Here is a 16,628-nt window from a genome sequence, read left to right on the forward strand (position 1 = left end):
AGACAGGACAGACAGGTGGAGACGGGAAAGACAGGTGGAGACGGGACAGGACAGACAGGTGGAGACGAGACAGGACAGACAGGTGGAGACGAGACAGACAGGTGGAGACGGGACAGACAGGTGGAGACGAGACAGGACAGACAGGTGGAGACGGGACAGACAGGTGGAGACGAGACAGACAGGTGGAGACGAGACAGACAGGTGGAGACGGGAAAGACAGGTGGAGACGGGACAGACAGGTGGAGACGAGACAGACAGGTGGAGACAGGACAGACAGGTGGAGACGGGAAAGACAGGTGGAGACGAGACAGACAGGTGGAGACGAGAAAGAAAGGTGGAGACGAGACAGACAGGTGGAGACGAGACAGACAGGTGGAGACGGGACAGACAGGTGGAGACGGGACAGACAGGTGGAGACGAGACAGACAGGTGGAGACGAGACAGAAAGGTGGAGACGGGACAGACAGGTGGAGACGGGACAGACAGGTGGAGACGAGACAGACAGGTGGAGACGGGACAGACAGGTGGAGACGAGACAGGACTACAGGTGGAGACGGGACAGACAGGTGGAGACGAGACAGACAGGTGGAGACGAGACAGACAGGTGGAGACGGGAAAGACAGGTGGAGACGGGACAGACAGGTGGAGACGAGACAGACAGGTGGAGACGAGAAAGACAGGTGGAGACGAGACAGACAGGTGGAGACGAGACAGGACAGACAGGTGGAGATGGGAAAGACAGGTGGAGACGAGACAGACAGGTGGAGACAGGACAGACAGGTGGAGACGAGACAGACAGGTGGAGACGAGACAGACAGGTGGAGACGGGACAGAAAGGTGGAGACGAGACAGACAGGTGGAGACGAGACAGACAGGTGGTGACGAGACAGGACAGACAGGAGGAGACGGGACAGACAGGTGGAGATGAGACAGACAGGTGGAGACGGGACAGGACAGACAGGTGGAGACGAGACAGGACAGACAGGTGGAGGCGAGACAGACAGGTGGAGACGGGACAGGACAGACAGGTGGAGACGAGAAAGGACAGACAGGTGGAGACGAGAAACCGGTGGAGACGGGACAGACAGGTGGAGACGAGACAGACAGGTGGAGACGGGACAGGAAGGACAGGTGGAGACAAGACAGGACAGACAGGTGGAGACGGGACAGGACAGACAGGTGGAGACGGGACAGACAGGTGGAGATGAGACAGGTGGAGACGAGACAGACAGGTGGAGACGGGAAAGACAGGTGGAGACGAGAAAGACAAGGGGAGACGAGACGGGACAGACAGGTGGAGACGGGACAGACAGGTGGAGACGAGACAGACAGGTGGAGACAGGACAGACAGGTGGAGACGGGACAGACAAGTGGAGACGAGACAGACAGGTGGAGACGGGACAGACAAGTGGAGACGAGACAGACAGGTGGAGACGAGACAGGACAGACAGGTGGAGACGGGACAGACAGGTGGAGACGAGACAGACAGGTGGAGACGAGAAAGACAGGTGGAGACGGGACAGACAGGTGGAGACGGGACAGACAGGTGGAGACGAGACAGAAAGGTGGAGACGAGACAGAAAGGTGGAGACGGGACAGACAGGTGGAGACGAGACAGACAGGTGGAGACGGGACAGACAGGTGGAGACGAGAAAGACAGGTGGAGACGAGACAGGACAGACAGGTGGAGACGGGACACAGGTGGAGACGAGACAGACAGGTGGAGACGAGACAGGACAGACAGGTGGAGACGGGACAGACAGGTGGAGACGAGACAGACAGGTGGAGACGGGAAAGACAGGTGGAGACGAGACAGGACAGACAGGTGGAGACGAGACATACAAGTGGAGACGAGACAGAAAGGTGGAGACGAGACAGACAGGTGGAGACGGGACAGACAGGTGGAGACGAGACAGACAGGTGGAGACGAGACAGGACAGACAGGTGGAGACGGGACAGACAGGTGGAGACGGGACAGGACAGACAGGTGGAGACGAGACAGGACAGACAGGTGGAGACGGGACAGACAGGTGGAGACGAGACAGACAGGTGGAGACAGGACAGACAGGTGGAGACGAGACAGACAGGTGGAGATGAGACAGGACAGACAGGTGGAGACGAGACAGACAGGTGGAGACGAGACAGAAAGGTGGAGACGAGGCAGACAGGTGGAGACGGGACAGACAGGTGGAGACAGGACAGACAGGTGGAGACGAGACAGACAGGTGGAGACGAGACAGAAAGGTGGAGACGAGACAGACAGGTGGAGACGGGAGAGACAGGTGGAGACGAGACAGACAGGTGGAGACGGGACAGACAGGTGGAGACGAGACAGACAGGTGGAGACGGGACAGACAGGTGGAGACGAGACAGGACAGACAGGTGGAGACGAGACAGGACAGACAGGTGGAGACGAGACAGACAGGTGGAGACGAGACAGGACAGACAGGTGGAGACGGGACAGACAGGTGGAGACGAGACAGGTGGAGACGGGACAGGACAGACAGGTGGAGACGAGACAGGACAGACAGGTGGAGACGAGACAGACAGGTGGAGACGGGACAGGACAGACAGGTGGAGACGAGACAGACAGGTGGAGACGGGACAGACAGGTGGAGACGAGACAGACAGGTGGAGACGGGACAGGACAGACAGGTGGAGACGAGACAGGACAGACAGGTGGAGACGGGACAGGACAGACAGTTGGAGACGGGACAGACAGGTGGAGACGAGACAGACAGGTGGAGACGAGACAGGACAGACAGGTGGAGACGAGACAGGACAGACAGGTGTAGACGAGACCGACAGGTGGAGACGGGACAGACAGGTGGAGACAGGAAAGACAGGTGGAGACGGGACAGACAGGTGGAGACGAGAGACAGGTGGAGACGAGACAGACAGGTGGAGACGGGACAGACAGGTGGAGACGAGAGACAGGTGGAGACGAGACAGAAAGGTGGAGACGAGACAGACATGTGGAGACGAGACAGGACAGACAGGTGGAGACGGGACAGACAGGTGGAGACGAGACAGACAGGTGGAGACGGGACAGAAAGGTGGAGACGAGACAGACAGGTGGAGACGGGAGAGACAGGTGGAGACGAGACAGACAGGTGGAGACGGGACAGACAGGTGGAGACGAGAAAGACAGGTGGAGACGAGACAGACAGGTGGAGACGGGACAGACAGGTGGAGACGAGACAGGACAGACAGGTGGAGACGAGACAGACAGGTGGAGACGAGACAGGACAGACAGGTGGAGACGGGACAGACAGGTGGAGACGAGACAGGTGGAGACGGGACAGGACAGACAGGTGGAGACGAGACAGGACAGACAGGTGGAGACGAGACAGACAGGTGGAGACGGGACAGGACAGACAGGTGGAGACGAGACAGGACAGACAGGTGGAGACGAGACAGACAGGTGGAGACGGGACAGACAGGTGGAGACGAGACAGACAGGTGGAGACGGGACAGGAAAGACAGTTGGAGACGAGACAGGACAGACAGGTGGAGACGGGACAGACAGGTGGAGACGAGACAGGTGGAGACGGGACAGGACAGACAGGTGGAGACGAGACAGGACAGACAGGTGGAGACGAGACAGACAGGTGGAGACGGGACAGGACAGACAGGTGGAGACGAGACAGGACAGACAGGTGGAGACGAGACAGACAGGTGGAGACGGGACAGACAGGTGGAGACGAGACAGACAGGTGGAGACGGGACAGGACAGACAGGTGGAGACGAGACAGGACAGACAGGTGGAGACGGGACAGGACAGACAGTTGGAGACGGGACAGACAGGTGGAGACGAGACAGACAGGTGGAGACGAGACAGGACAGACAGGTGGAGACGAGACAGACAGGTGGAGACGAGAGACAGGTGGAGACGAGACAGACAGGTGGAGACGAGACAGACATGTGGAGACGAGACAGGACAGACAGGTGGAGACGGGACAGACAGGTGGAGACGAGACAGACAGGTGGAGACGGGACAGACAGGTGGAGACGAGACAGACAGGTGGAGACGAGACAGACAGGTGGAGACGGGAAAGACAGGTGGAGACAGGACAGACAGGTGGAAAGGGAAAGACAGGTGGAAACGAGACAGACAGGTGGAGACGAGACAGGACAGACAGGTGGAGACGGGACAGACAGATGGAGACGAGACAGGACAGACAGGTGGAGACGGGACAGACAGGTGGAGACGAGACAGACAGGTGGAGACGAGACAGGACAGACAGGTGGAGACGGGACAGACAGGTGGAGACGAGACAGACAGGTGGAGACGAGACAGGACAGACAGGTGGAGACGAGACCGACAGGTGGAGACGGGACAGACAGGTGGAGACGAGACAGACAGGTGGAGACAGGACAGACAGGTGGAGACGGGAAAGACAGGTGGAGACGAGACAGACAGGTGGAGACGAGAAAGAAAGGTGGAGACGAGACAGACAGGTGGAGACGAGACAGACAGGTGGTGACGGGACAGACAGGTGGAGACGGGACAGACAGGTGGAGACGGGACAGACAGGTGGAGACGAGACAGACAGGTGGAGACGAGACAGAAAGGTGGAGACGAGACAGAAAGGTGGAGACGGGACAGACAGGTGGAGACGGGACAGACAGGTGGAGACGAGACAGACAGGTGGAGACGGGACAGACAGGTGGAGACGAGACAGGACTACAGGTGGAGACGGGACAGACAGGTGGAGACGAGACAGACAGGTGGAGACGAGACAGACAGGTGGAGACGGGAAAGACAGGTGGAGACGGGACAGACAGGTGGAGACGAGACAGACAGGTGGAGACGAGAAAGACAGGTGGAGACGAGACAGACAGGTGGAGACGAGACAGGACAGACAGGTGGAGATGGGAAAGACAGGTGGAGACGAGACAGACAGGTGGAGACAGGACAGACAGGTGGAGACGAGACAGACAGGTGGAGACGAGACAGACAGGTGGAGACGGGACAGAAAGGTGGAGACGAGACAGACAGGTGGAGACGAGACAGACAGGTGGTGACGAGACAGGACAGACAGGAGGAGACGGGACAGACAGGTGGAGATGAGACAGACAGGTGGAGACGGGACAGGACAGACAGGTGGAGACGAGACAGGACAGACAGGTGGAGGCGAGACAGACAGGTGGAGACGGGACAGGACAGACAGGTGGAGACGAGAAAGGACAGACAGGTGGAGACGAGAAACCGGTGGAGACGGGACAGACAGGTGGAGACGAGACAGACAGGTGGAGACGGGACAGGAAGGACAGGTGGAGACGAGACAGGACAGACAGGTGGAGACGGGACAGGACAGACAGGTGGAGACGGGACAGACAGGTGGAGATGAGACAGGTGGAGACGAGACAGACAGGTGGAGACGGGAAAGACAGGTGGAGACGAGACAGACAAGGGGAGACGAGACGGGACAGACAGGTGGAGACGGGACAGACAGGTGGAGACGAGACAGACAGGTGGAGACAGGACAGACAGGTGGAGACGGGACAGACAAGTGGAGACGAGACAGACAGGTGGAGACGGGACAGACAAGTGGAGACGAGACAGACAGGTGGAGACGAGACAGGACAGACAGGTGGAGACGGGACAGACAGGTGGAGACGAGACAGACAGGTGGAGACGAGAAAGACAGGTGGAGACGGGACAGACAGGTGGAGACGGGACAGACAGGTGGAGACGAGACAGAAAGGTGGAGACGAGACAGAAAGGTGGAGACGGGACAGACAGGTGGAGACGAGACAGACAGGTGGAGACGGGACAGACAGGTGGAGACGAGAAAGACAGGTGGAGACGAGACAGGACAGACAGGTGGAGACGGGACACAGGTGGAGACGAGACAGACAGGTGGAGACGAGACAGGACAGACAGGTGGAGACGGGACAGACAGGTGGAGACGAGACAGACAGGTGGAGACGGGAAAGACAGGTGGAGACGAGACAGGACAGACAGGTGGAGACGAGACATACAAGTGGAGACGAGACAGAAAGGTGGAGACGAGACAGACAGGTGGAGACGGGACAGACAGGTGGAGACGAGACAGACAGGTGGAGACGAGACAGGACAGACAGGTGGAGACGGGACAGACAGGTGGAGACGAGACAGACAGGTGGAGACGGGACAGGACAGACAGGTGGAGACGAGACAGGACAGACAGGTGGAGACGGGAAAGACAGGTGGAGACGAGACAGACAGGTGGAGACAGGACAGACAGGTGGAGACGAGACAGACAGGTGGAGACGAGACAGGACAGACAGGTGGAGACGAGACAGACAGGTGGAGACGAGACAGAAAGGTGGAGACGAGACAGACAGGTGGAGACGGGACAGACAGGTGGAGACAGGACAGACAGGTGGAGACGAGACAGACAGGTGGAGACGAGACAGAAAGGTGGAGACGAGACAGACAGGTGGAGACGGGAGAGACAGGTGGAGACGAGACAGACAGGTGGAGACGAGACAGACAGGTGGAGACGGGACAGACAGGTGGAGACGAGACAGGACAGACAGGTGGAGACGAGACAGGACAGACAGGTGGAGACGAGACAGACAGGTGGAGACGAGACAGGACAGACAGGTGGAGACGGGACAGACAGGTGGAGACGAGACAGGTGGAGACGGGACAGGACAGACAGGTGGAGACGAGACAGGACAGACAGGTGGAGACGAGACAGACAGGTGGAGACGGGACAGGACAGACAGGTGGAGACGAGACAGACAGGTGGAGACGGGACAGACAGGTGGAGACGAGACAGACAGGTGGAGACGGGACAGGACAGACAGGTGGAGACGAGACAGGACAGACAGGTGGAGACGGGACAGGACAGACAGTTGGAGACGGGACAGACAGGTGGAGACGAGACAGACAGGTGGAGACGAGACAGGACAGACAGGTGGAGACGAGACAGGACAGACAGGTGTAGACGAGACCGACAGGTGGAGACGGGACAGACAGGTGGAGACAGGAAAGACAGGTGGAGACGGGACAGACAGGTGGAGACGAGAGACAGGTGGAGACGAGACAGACAGGTGGAGACGGGACAGACAGGTGGAGACGAGAGACAGGTGGAGACGAGACAGAAAGGTGGAGACGAGACAGACATGTGGAGACGAGACAGGACAGACAGGTGGAGACGGGACAGACAGGTGGAGACGAGACAGACAGGTGGAGACGGGACAGAAAGGTGGAGACGAGACAGACAGGTGGAGACGGGAGAGACAGGTGGAGAAGAGACAGACAGGTGGAGACGGGACAGACAGGTGGAGACGAGAAAGACAGGTGGAGACGAGACAGACAGGTGGAGACGGGACAGACAGGTGGAGACGAGACAGGACAGACAGGTGGAGACGAGACAGACAGGTGGAGACGAGACAGGACAGACAGGTGGAGACGGGACAGACAGGTGGAGACGAGACAGGTGGAGACGGGACAGGACAGACAGGTGGAGACGAGACAGGACAGACAGGTGGAGACGAGACAGACAGGTGGAGACGGGACAGGACAGACAGGTGGAGACGAGACAGGACAGACAGGTGGAGACGAGACAGACAGGTGGAGACGGGACAGACAGGTGGAGACGAGACAGACAGGTGGAGACGGGACAGGACAGACAGGTGGAGACGAGACAGGACAGACAGGTGGAGACGGGACAGACAGGTGGAGACGAGACAGGTGGAGACGGGACAGGACAGACAGGTGGAGACGAGACAGGACAGACAGGTGGAGACGAGACAGACAGGTGGAGACGGGACAGGACAGACAGGTGGAGACGAGACAGGACAGACAGGTGGAGACGAGACAGACAGGTGGAGACGGGACAGACAGGTGGAGACGAGACAGACAGGTGGAGACGGGACAGGACAGACAGGTGGAGACGAGACAGGACAGACAGGTGGAGACGGGACAGGACAGACAGTTGGAGACGGGACAGACAGGTGGAGACGAGACAGACAGGTGGAGACGAGACAGGACAGACAGGTGGAGACGAGACAGACAGGTGGAGACGGGACAGACAGGTGGAGACGAGAGACAGGTGGAGACGAGACAGACAGGTGGAGACGAGACAGACATGTGGAGACGAGACAGGACAGACAGGTGGAGACGGGACAGACAGGTGGAGACGAGACAGACAGGTGGAGACGGGACAGACAGGTGGAGACGAGACAGACAGGTGGAGACGAGACAGACAGGTGGAGACGGGAAAGACAGGTGGAGACAGGACAGACAGGTGGAAAGGGAAAGACAGGTGGAAACGAGACAGACAGGTGGAGACGAGACAGGACAGACAGGTGGAGACGGGACAGACAGGTGGAGACGAGACAGGACAGACAGGTGGAGACGGGACAGACAGGTGGAGACGAGACAGACAGGTGGAGACGAGACAGGACAGACAGGTGGAGACGGGACAGACAGGTGGAGACGAGACAGACAGGTGGAGACGAGACAGGACAGACAGGTGGAGACGAGACCGACAGGTGGAGACGGGACAGACAGGTGGAGACAGGAAAGACAGACAGGTGGAGACGGGAAAGACAGACAGGTGGAGACGAGACAGAAAGGTGGAGACGAGACAGACAGGTGGAGACGAGACAGGACAGACAGGTGGAGACGAGACAGGACAGACAGGTGGAGACGGGACAGACAGGTGGAGACGGGACAGACAGGTGGAGACGAGACAGACAGGTGGAGACGGGACAGGACAGACAGGTGGAGAAGGGACAGACAGGTGGAGACAAGACAGACAGGTGGAGACGGGACAGACAAGGGGAGACGAGACAGGACAGACAGGTGGAGACGGGACAGACAGGTGGAGACGAGACAGACAGGTGGAGACGGGACAGACAGGTGGAGACGAGACAGACAGGTGGAGACAGGAAAGACAGGTGGAGACGAGACAGAAAGGTGGAGACGGGACAGACAGGTGGAAAGGGAAAGACAGGTGGAAACGAGACAGACAGGTGGAGACGAGACAGGACAGACAGGTGGAGACGGGAAAGACAGGTGGAGACGAGACAGACAGGTGGAGACGAGACAGGACAGACAGGTGGAGACGGGACAGACAGGTGGAGACGAGACAGACAGGTGGAGACGGGAAAGACAGACAGGTGGAGACGAGACAGAAAGGTGGAGACGAGACAGGACAGACAGGTGGAGACGAGACAGGACAGACAGGTGGAGACGGGACAGGACAGACAGGTGGAGACGGGACAGACAGGTGGAGACGAGACAGACAGGTGGAGACGGGACAGGACAGACAGGTGGAGACGGGACAGACAGGTGGAGACGGGAAAGACAGGTGGAGACGAGACAGACAAGGGGAGACGAGACAGGACAGACAGGTGGAGACGGGACAGACAAGTGGAGACGAGACAGACAGGTGGAGACGGGACAGACAGGTGGAGACGGGAAAGACAGGTGGAGACGAGACAGACAGGTGGAGACGGGACAGACAGGTGGAGACGGGAAAGACAGGTGGAGACGAGACAGACAGGTGGAGACGAGACAGACAGGTGGAGACGAGACAGGACAGACAGGTGGAGACGGGACAGACAGGTGGAGACGAGACAGACAGGTGGAGACGAGACAGGACAGACAGGTGGAGACGGGACAGACAGGTGGAGACGAGACAGACAGGTGGAGACGGGAAAGACAGACAGGTGGAGACGGGAAAGAGAGACAGGTGGAGACGAGACAGACAGGTGGAGACGGGACAGACAGGTGGAGACGAGACAGACAGGTGGAGACGGGACAGGACAGACAGGTGGAGACGGGACAGACAGGTGGAGACGAGACAGACAGGTGGAGACGGGACAGGACAGACAGGTGGAGACGAGACAGACAGGTGGAGACGGGAAATACAGGTGGAGACGAGACAGACAGGTGGAGACGAGACAGGACAGACAGGTGGAGACGAGACAGACAGGTGGAGGCGAGACAGAAAGGTGGAGACGAGACAGACAGGTGGAGACGGGACAGACAGGTGGAGACGAGACAGGACAGACAGGTGGAGACGAGACAGACAGGTGGAGACGAGACAGACAGGTGGAGACAGGACAGACAGGTGGAGATGAGACAGGACAGACAGGTGGAGACGAGACAGACAGGTGGAGACGAGACAGACAGGTGGAGACGGGACAGACAGGTGGAGACGGGACAGGACAGACAGGTGGAGACAGGACAGACAGGTGGAGACGAGACAGACAGGTGGAGACGAGACAGAAAGGTGGAGACGAGACAGACAGGTGGAGACAGGACAGACAGGTGGAGACGGGACAGGACAGACAGGTGGAGACGGGACAGACAGGTGGAGACGGGACAGACAGGTGGAGACGAGACAGAAAGGTGGAGACGGGACAGACAGGTGGAGACGAGACAGACAGGTGGAGACGGGACAGGACAGACAGGTGGAGACGGGACAGACAGGTGGAGACGAGACAGACAGGTGGAGACGGGACAGGACAGACAGGTGGAGACGAGACAGGACAGACAGGTGGAGACGGGACAGACAGGTGGAGACGAGACAGACAGGTGGAGACGGGAAATACAGGTGGAGACGAGACAGACAGGTGGAGACGAGACAGGACAGACAGGTGGAGACAGGACAGACAGGTGGAGACGAGACAGACAGGTGGAGACGAGACAGAAAGGTGGAGACGAGACAGACAGGTGGAGACAGGACAGACAGGTGGAGACGGGACAGGACAGACAGGTGGAGACGGGACAGACAGGTGGAGACGGGACAGACAGGTGGAGACGGGACAGACAAGGGGAGACGAGACAGGACAGACAGGTGGAGACGGGACAGGACAGACAGGTGGAGACGAGACAGACAGGTGGAGACGGGACAGACAAGGGGAGACGAGACAGGACAGACAGGTGGAGACGGGACAGGACAGACAGGTGGAGACCCACCCAGGTGTGTCTGCAGCCACTGGTGACCCTCCATCAGCTGGTCCAGCAGAGCGAAGTAATGAGAGTTGGCTTCATCCGCCATCACCCAGCCGCCCGTCACCAGCTCCAGTTGCCCCGCCTCCACCAGCCTAACCAATCAGAGAGAAGGTATTGATCATGAGTTCCTTCAGCAGTGTGGTGGAGGAAAGAGATCAGACTGAAATCCGACCTGGACCGCCCGGATCGGACTGATCAGAATGATTGATACCAGATAGATGACGAAGAGGAGGACGTGATGAAGGTTACCGTTTGACCATCGCTCTCTTCTGCTTGTCAATGTCGTTCCACCATTTGGAGAAATAACTGATTTCTGCCCAAATCATTTTCCTCCTGGAGAGAGAAAGGAGACGGATTACAGGACAACAGGATTACAGGACAACAGGAAGATTACAGGACAACAGGAGGATTACAGGACAACAGGATTACAGGACAACAGGATTACAGGACAACAGGAGGATTACAGGACAACAGGATTACAGGACAACAGGATTACAGGACAACAGGATTACAGGACAACAGGATTACAGTACAACAGGAGGATTACAGGACAACAGGAGGATTACAGGACAACAGGAGGATTACAGGACAACAGGATTACAGGACAACAGGATTACAGGACAACAGGAGGATTACAGGACAACAGGGTTACAAGACAACAGGATTACAGGACAACAGGATTACAGGACAACAGGAGGATTACAGGACAACAGGAGGATTACAGGACAACAGGAGGATTACAGGACAACAGGATTACAGGACAACAGGAGGATTACAGGACAACAGGATTACAGGACAACAGGATTACAGGACAACATGAAGATTACAGGACAACAGGATTACAGGACAACAGGATTACAGGACAACAGGATTACAGGACAACAGGAGGATTACAGGACAACAGGATTACAGGACAACAGGATTACAGGACAACAGGAAGATTACAGGACAACAGGATTACAGGACAACATGAAGATTACAGGACAACAGGAGGATTACAGGACAACAGGAGGATTATAGGACAACAGGAGGATTACAGGAGAACAGGATTACAGGACAACAGGATTACAGGACAACAGCATTACAGGACAACAGGAGGATTATAGGACAACAGGATTACAGGGCAACAGGAGGATTACAGGACAACAGGAGGATTACAGGAGAACAGGATTACAGTACAACAGGAGGATTACAGGACAACAGGATTACAGTACAACAGGATTACAGTACAACAGGATTACAGTACAACAGGAGGATTACAGGACAACAGGAGGATTACAGTACAATAGGAGGATTACAGTACAACAGGATTACAGGACAAAAGGATTACAGGACAACAGGATTACAGGACAACAGGATTACAGGACAAAAGGATTACAGGACAACAGGATTAAAGGACAACAGGATTACAGGACAACAGGATTACAGGACAAAAGGATTACAGGACAACAGGATTACAGGAGAACAGGAGGATTACAGGACAACAGGATTACAGGACAACAGGATTACAGGACAAAAGGATTACAGGACAACAGGATTAAAGGACAACAGGATTACAGGACAACAGGATTACAGGACAACAGGAGGATTACAGGACAACAGGATTACAGGACAACAGGATTACAGGACAACAGGATTACAGTACAACAGGATTACAGGAGAACAGGATTACAGTACAACAGGAGGATTACAGGACAACAGGAGGATTACAGGACAACAGGAGGATTACAGGACAACAGGATTACAATACAAAAGGATTACAGGACAACAGGAGGATTACAGGACAACAGGGTTACAAGACAACAGGATTACAGGACAACAGGAGGATTACAGGACAACAGGAGGATTACAGGACAACAGGATTACAGGACAACAGGATTACAGGACAACAGGAGGATTACAGGACAACAGGAGGATTACAGGACAACAGGATTACAGGACAACAGGATTACAGTACAACAGGAGGATTACAGGACAACAGGATTACAGGACAACAGGAGGATTACAGGACAACAGGAGGATTACAGGACAACAGGATTAAAGGACAACAGGATTACAGTACAACAGGATTACAGGACAACAGGATTACAGTACAACAGGGGGATTACAGGACAACAGGAGGATTACAGTACAACAGGAGGATTACAGTACAACAGGATTACAGGACAACAGGATTACAGTACAACAGGATTACAGTACAACAGGATTACAGGACAACAGGATTACAGGAGAACAGGATTACAGGACAACAAGAGGATTACAGGACAACAGGATTAAAGGACAACAGGATTACAGGACAACAGGATTACAGGACAACAGGAGGATTACAGGACAAAAGGATTATAGGACAACAGGATTACAGGACAACAGGAGGATTACAGGACAACAGGATTACAGGACAACAGGATTACAGTACAACAGGAGGATTACAGGACAACAGGATTACAGTACAACAGGATTACAATACAAAAGGATTACAGGACAACAGGAGGATTACAGGACAACAGGGTTACAAGACAACAGGATTACAGGACAACAGGATTAAAGGACAACAGGAGGATTACAGGACAACAGGAGGATTACAGGAGAACAGGATTACAGGACAACAGGAGGATTATAGGACAACAGGATTACAGGACAACAGGAGGATTACAGTACAACAGGAGGATTACAGTACAACAGGATTACAGGACAACAGGATTACAGGACAACAGGATTACAGGACAAAAGGATTACAGGACAACAGGATTACAGGACAACAGGAGGATTACAGGACAACAGGAGGATTACAGGACAACAGGATTACAGGACAACAGGATTACAGTACAACAGGATTAAAGGACAACAGGATTACAGTACAACAGGAGGATTACAGGACAACAGGATTACAGGACAACAGGATTACAGGACAACAGGATTAAAGGACAACAGGATTACAGTACAACAGGATTACAGGACAACAGGATTACAGGACAAAAGGATTACAGGACAACAGGATTACAGGACAAAAGGATTACAGGACAACAGGAGGATTACAGGACAACAGGATTACAGGACAACAGGATTACAGTACAACAGGATTAAAGGACAACAGGATTACAGTACAACAGGAGGATTACAGGACAACAGGATTACAGGACAACAGGAGGATTACAGGACAACAGGATTACAGGACAACAGGATTACAGGACAACAGGATTACAGGACAACAGGATTACAGGACAAAAGGATTACAGGACAACAGGATTAAAGGACAACAGGATTAAAGGACAACAGGATTACAGGACAACAGGATTACAGGACAACAGGATTACAGGACAACAGGATTACAGGACAACAGGACAACAGGACAACAGGATTACAGGACAACAGGACAACAGGATTACAGGACAACAGGAGGATTACAGGACAACAGGATTACAGGACAACAGGATTACAGGACAACAGGAAGATTACAGGACAACAGGAGGATTACAGGACAACAGGATTACAGGACAACAGGATTACAGGACAACAGGATGATTACAAGACAACAGGAGGATTACAAGACAACAGGAGTACAGGACAACAGGACAACAGGAGGATTACAGGACAACAGGATGACAGGACAACAGGATTACAGGACAACAGGAGGATTGCAGGACAACAGGAGTACAGGACAACAGGACAACAGGAGGATTACAGGACAACAGGATTACAGGACAACAGGAGGATCACAGGACAACAGGATTACAGGACAACAGGATTACAGGACAACAGGAGAATTACAGGACAACAGGAGGATTACAGGACAACCGGATTACAGGACAACCGGATTACAGGACAACAGGAGGATTACAAGACAACAGGATTACAGGACAACAGGATTACAGGACAACAGGAGGATTACAGGACAACAGGAGGATTACAAGACAACAGGGGGATTACAAGACAACAGGGGGATTACAAGACAACAGGAGGATTACAAGACAACAGGGGGATTACAAGACAACAGGAGGATTACAAGACAACAGGGGGATTACAGGACAACAGGATGATTACAGGACAACAGGAGGATTACAGGACAACAGGAGGATTACAGGACAACAGGAGGATTACAGGACAACAGGAGGATTACAGGACAACAGGAGGATTACAGGACAACAGGATTACAGGACAACAGGAGGAATACAGGACAACAGGAGGATTACAGGACAACAGGATTACAGGACAACAGGAGGATTACAGGACAACAGGATTACAGGACAACAGGAGGATTACAGGACAACAGGATTACAGGACAACAGGATTACAGGACAACAGGAGGATTACAGGACAACAGGAGGATTACAGGACAACAGGATTACAGGACAACAGGAGGATTACAGGACAACAGGATTACAGGACAACAGGAGGATTACAGGACAACAGGATTACAGGACAACAGGATGACAGGACAACAGGATGACAGGACAACAGGATTACAGGACAACAGGAGGATTACAGGACAAAAGGATTACAGGACAACAGGATTACAGGACAACAGGAGGATTACAGGACAACAGGAGGATTACAGGACAACAGGAGGATTACAGGACAACAGGATTACAGGACAACAGGAGGATTACAGGACAACCGGATTACAGGACAACAGGAGGATTACAGGACAACCGGATTACAGGACAACAGGATTACAGGACAACAGGAGGATTACAGGACAACAGGATTACAGGACAACAGGAGGATTACAAGACAACCGGATTACAGGACAACCGGATTACAGGACAACAGGAGGATTACAAGACAACAGGGGGATTACAGGACAACAGGAGGATTACAGGACAACAGGATTACAGGACAACAGGAGGATTACAGGACAACAGGAGGATTACAGGACAACAGGAGGATTACAGGACAACAGGATTACAGGACAACAGGAGGAATACAGGACAACAGGAGGATTACAGGACAACAGGAGGATTACAGGACAACAGGATTACAGGACAACAGGAGGATTACAGGACAACAGGATTACAGGACAACAGGAGGATTACAGGACAACAGGATTACAGGACAACAGGATTACAGGACAACAGGAGGATTACAGGACAACAGGATTACAGGACAACAGGAGGATTACAGGACAACAGGATTACAGGACAACAGGAGGATTACAGGACAACAGGATTACAGGACAACAGGATGACAGGACAACAGGATGACAGGACAACAGGATTACAGGACAACAGGAGGATTACAGGACAAAAGGATTACAGGACAACAGGATTACAGGACAACAGGAGGATTACAGGACAACAGGAGGATTACAGGACAACAGGATTACAGGACAACAGGAGGATTACAGGACAACCGGATTACAGGACAACAGGAGGATTACAGGACAACCGGATTACAGGACAACAGGATTACAGGACAACAGGAGGATTACAGGACAACAGGGTTACAGGACAACAGGAGGATTACAAGACAACAGGATTACAGGACAACAGGATTACAGGACAACAGGATTACAGGACAACAGGAGGATTACAGGACAACAGGAGGATTACAAGACAACAGGATTACAGGACAACAGGATTACAGGACAACAGGAGGATTACAGGACAACAGGAGGATTACAAGACAACAGGATTACAGGACAACAGGATTACAGGACAACAGG

The 16,628-nt window shown here is 54.1% G+C and overlaps 1 protein-coding gene across 2 annotated transcripts in view; it reads right to left on the bottom strand.

Moving 5' to 3' along the window:
- Positions 1-16,628, bottom strand: part of man2a1 (mannosidase, alpha, class 2A, member 1) — a 100,448-nt gene that overhangs the window by 70,545 nt on the left and 13,275 nt on the right. For both annotated transcript variants that reach the window (XM_079256742.1, XM_079256743.1), the window contains exons 6-7: positions 11,216-11,299; positions 10,931-11,058 (exon numbers count right to left, since the gene is read on the bottom strand). In XM_079256742.1, the coding sequence (XP_079112868.1) occupies positions 10,931-11,058; positions 11,216-11,299 (212 nt within the window). The remainder of the gene's footprint in view (positions 1-10,930; positions 11,059-11,215; positions 11,300-16,628) is intronic.

This window comes from Telmatherina bonti (genome assembly GCF_933228915.1).
Source record: "Telmatherina bonti genome assembly, chromosome: 17".
NCBI lineage: Eukaryota > Metazoa > Chordata > Actinopteri > Atheriniformes > Telmatherinidae > Telmatherina > Telmatherina bonti.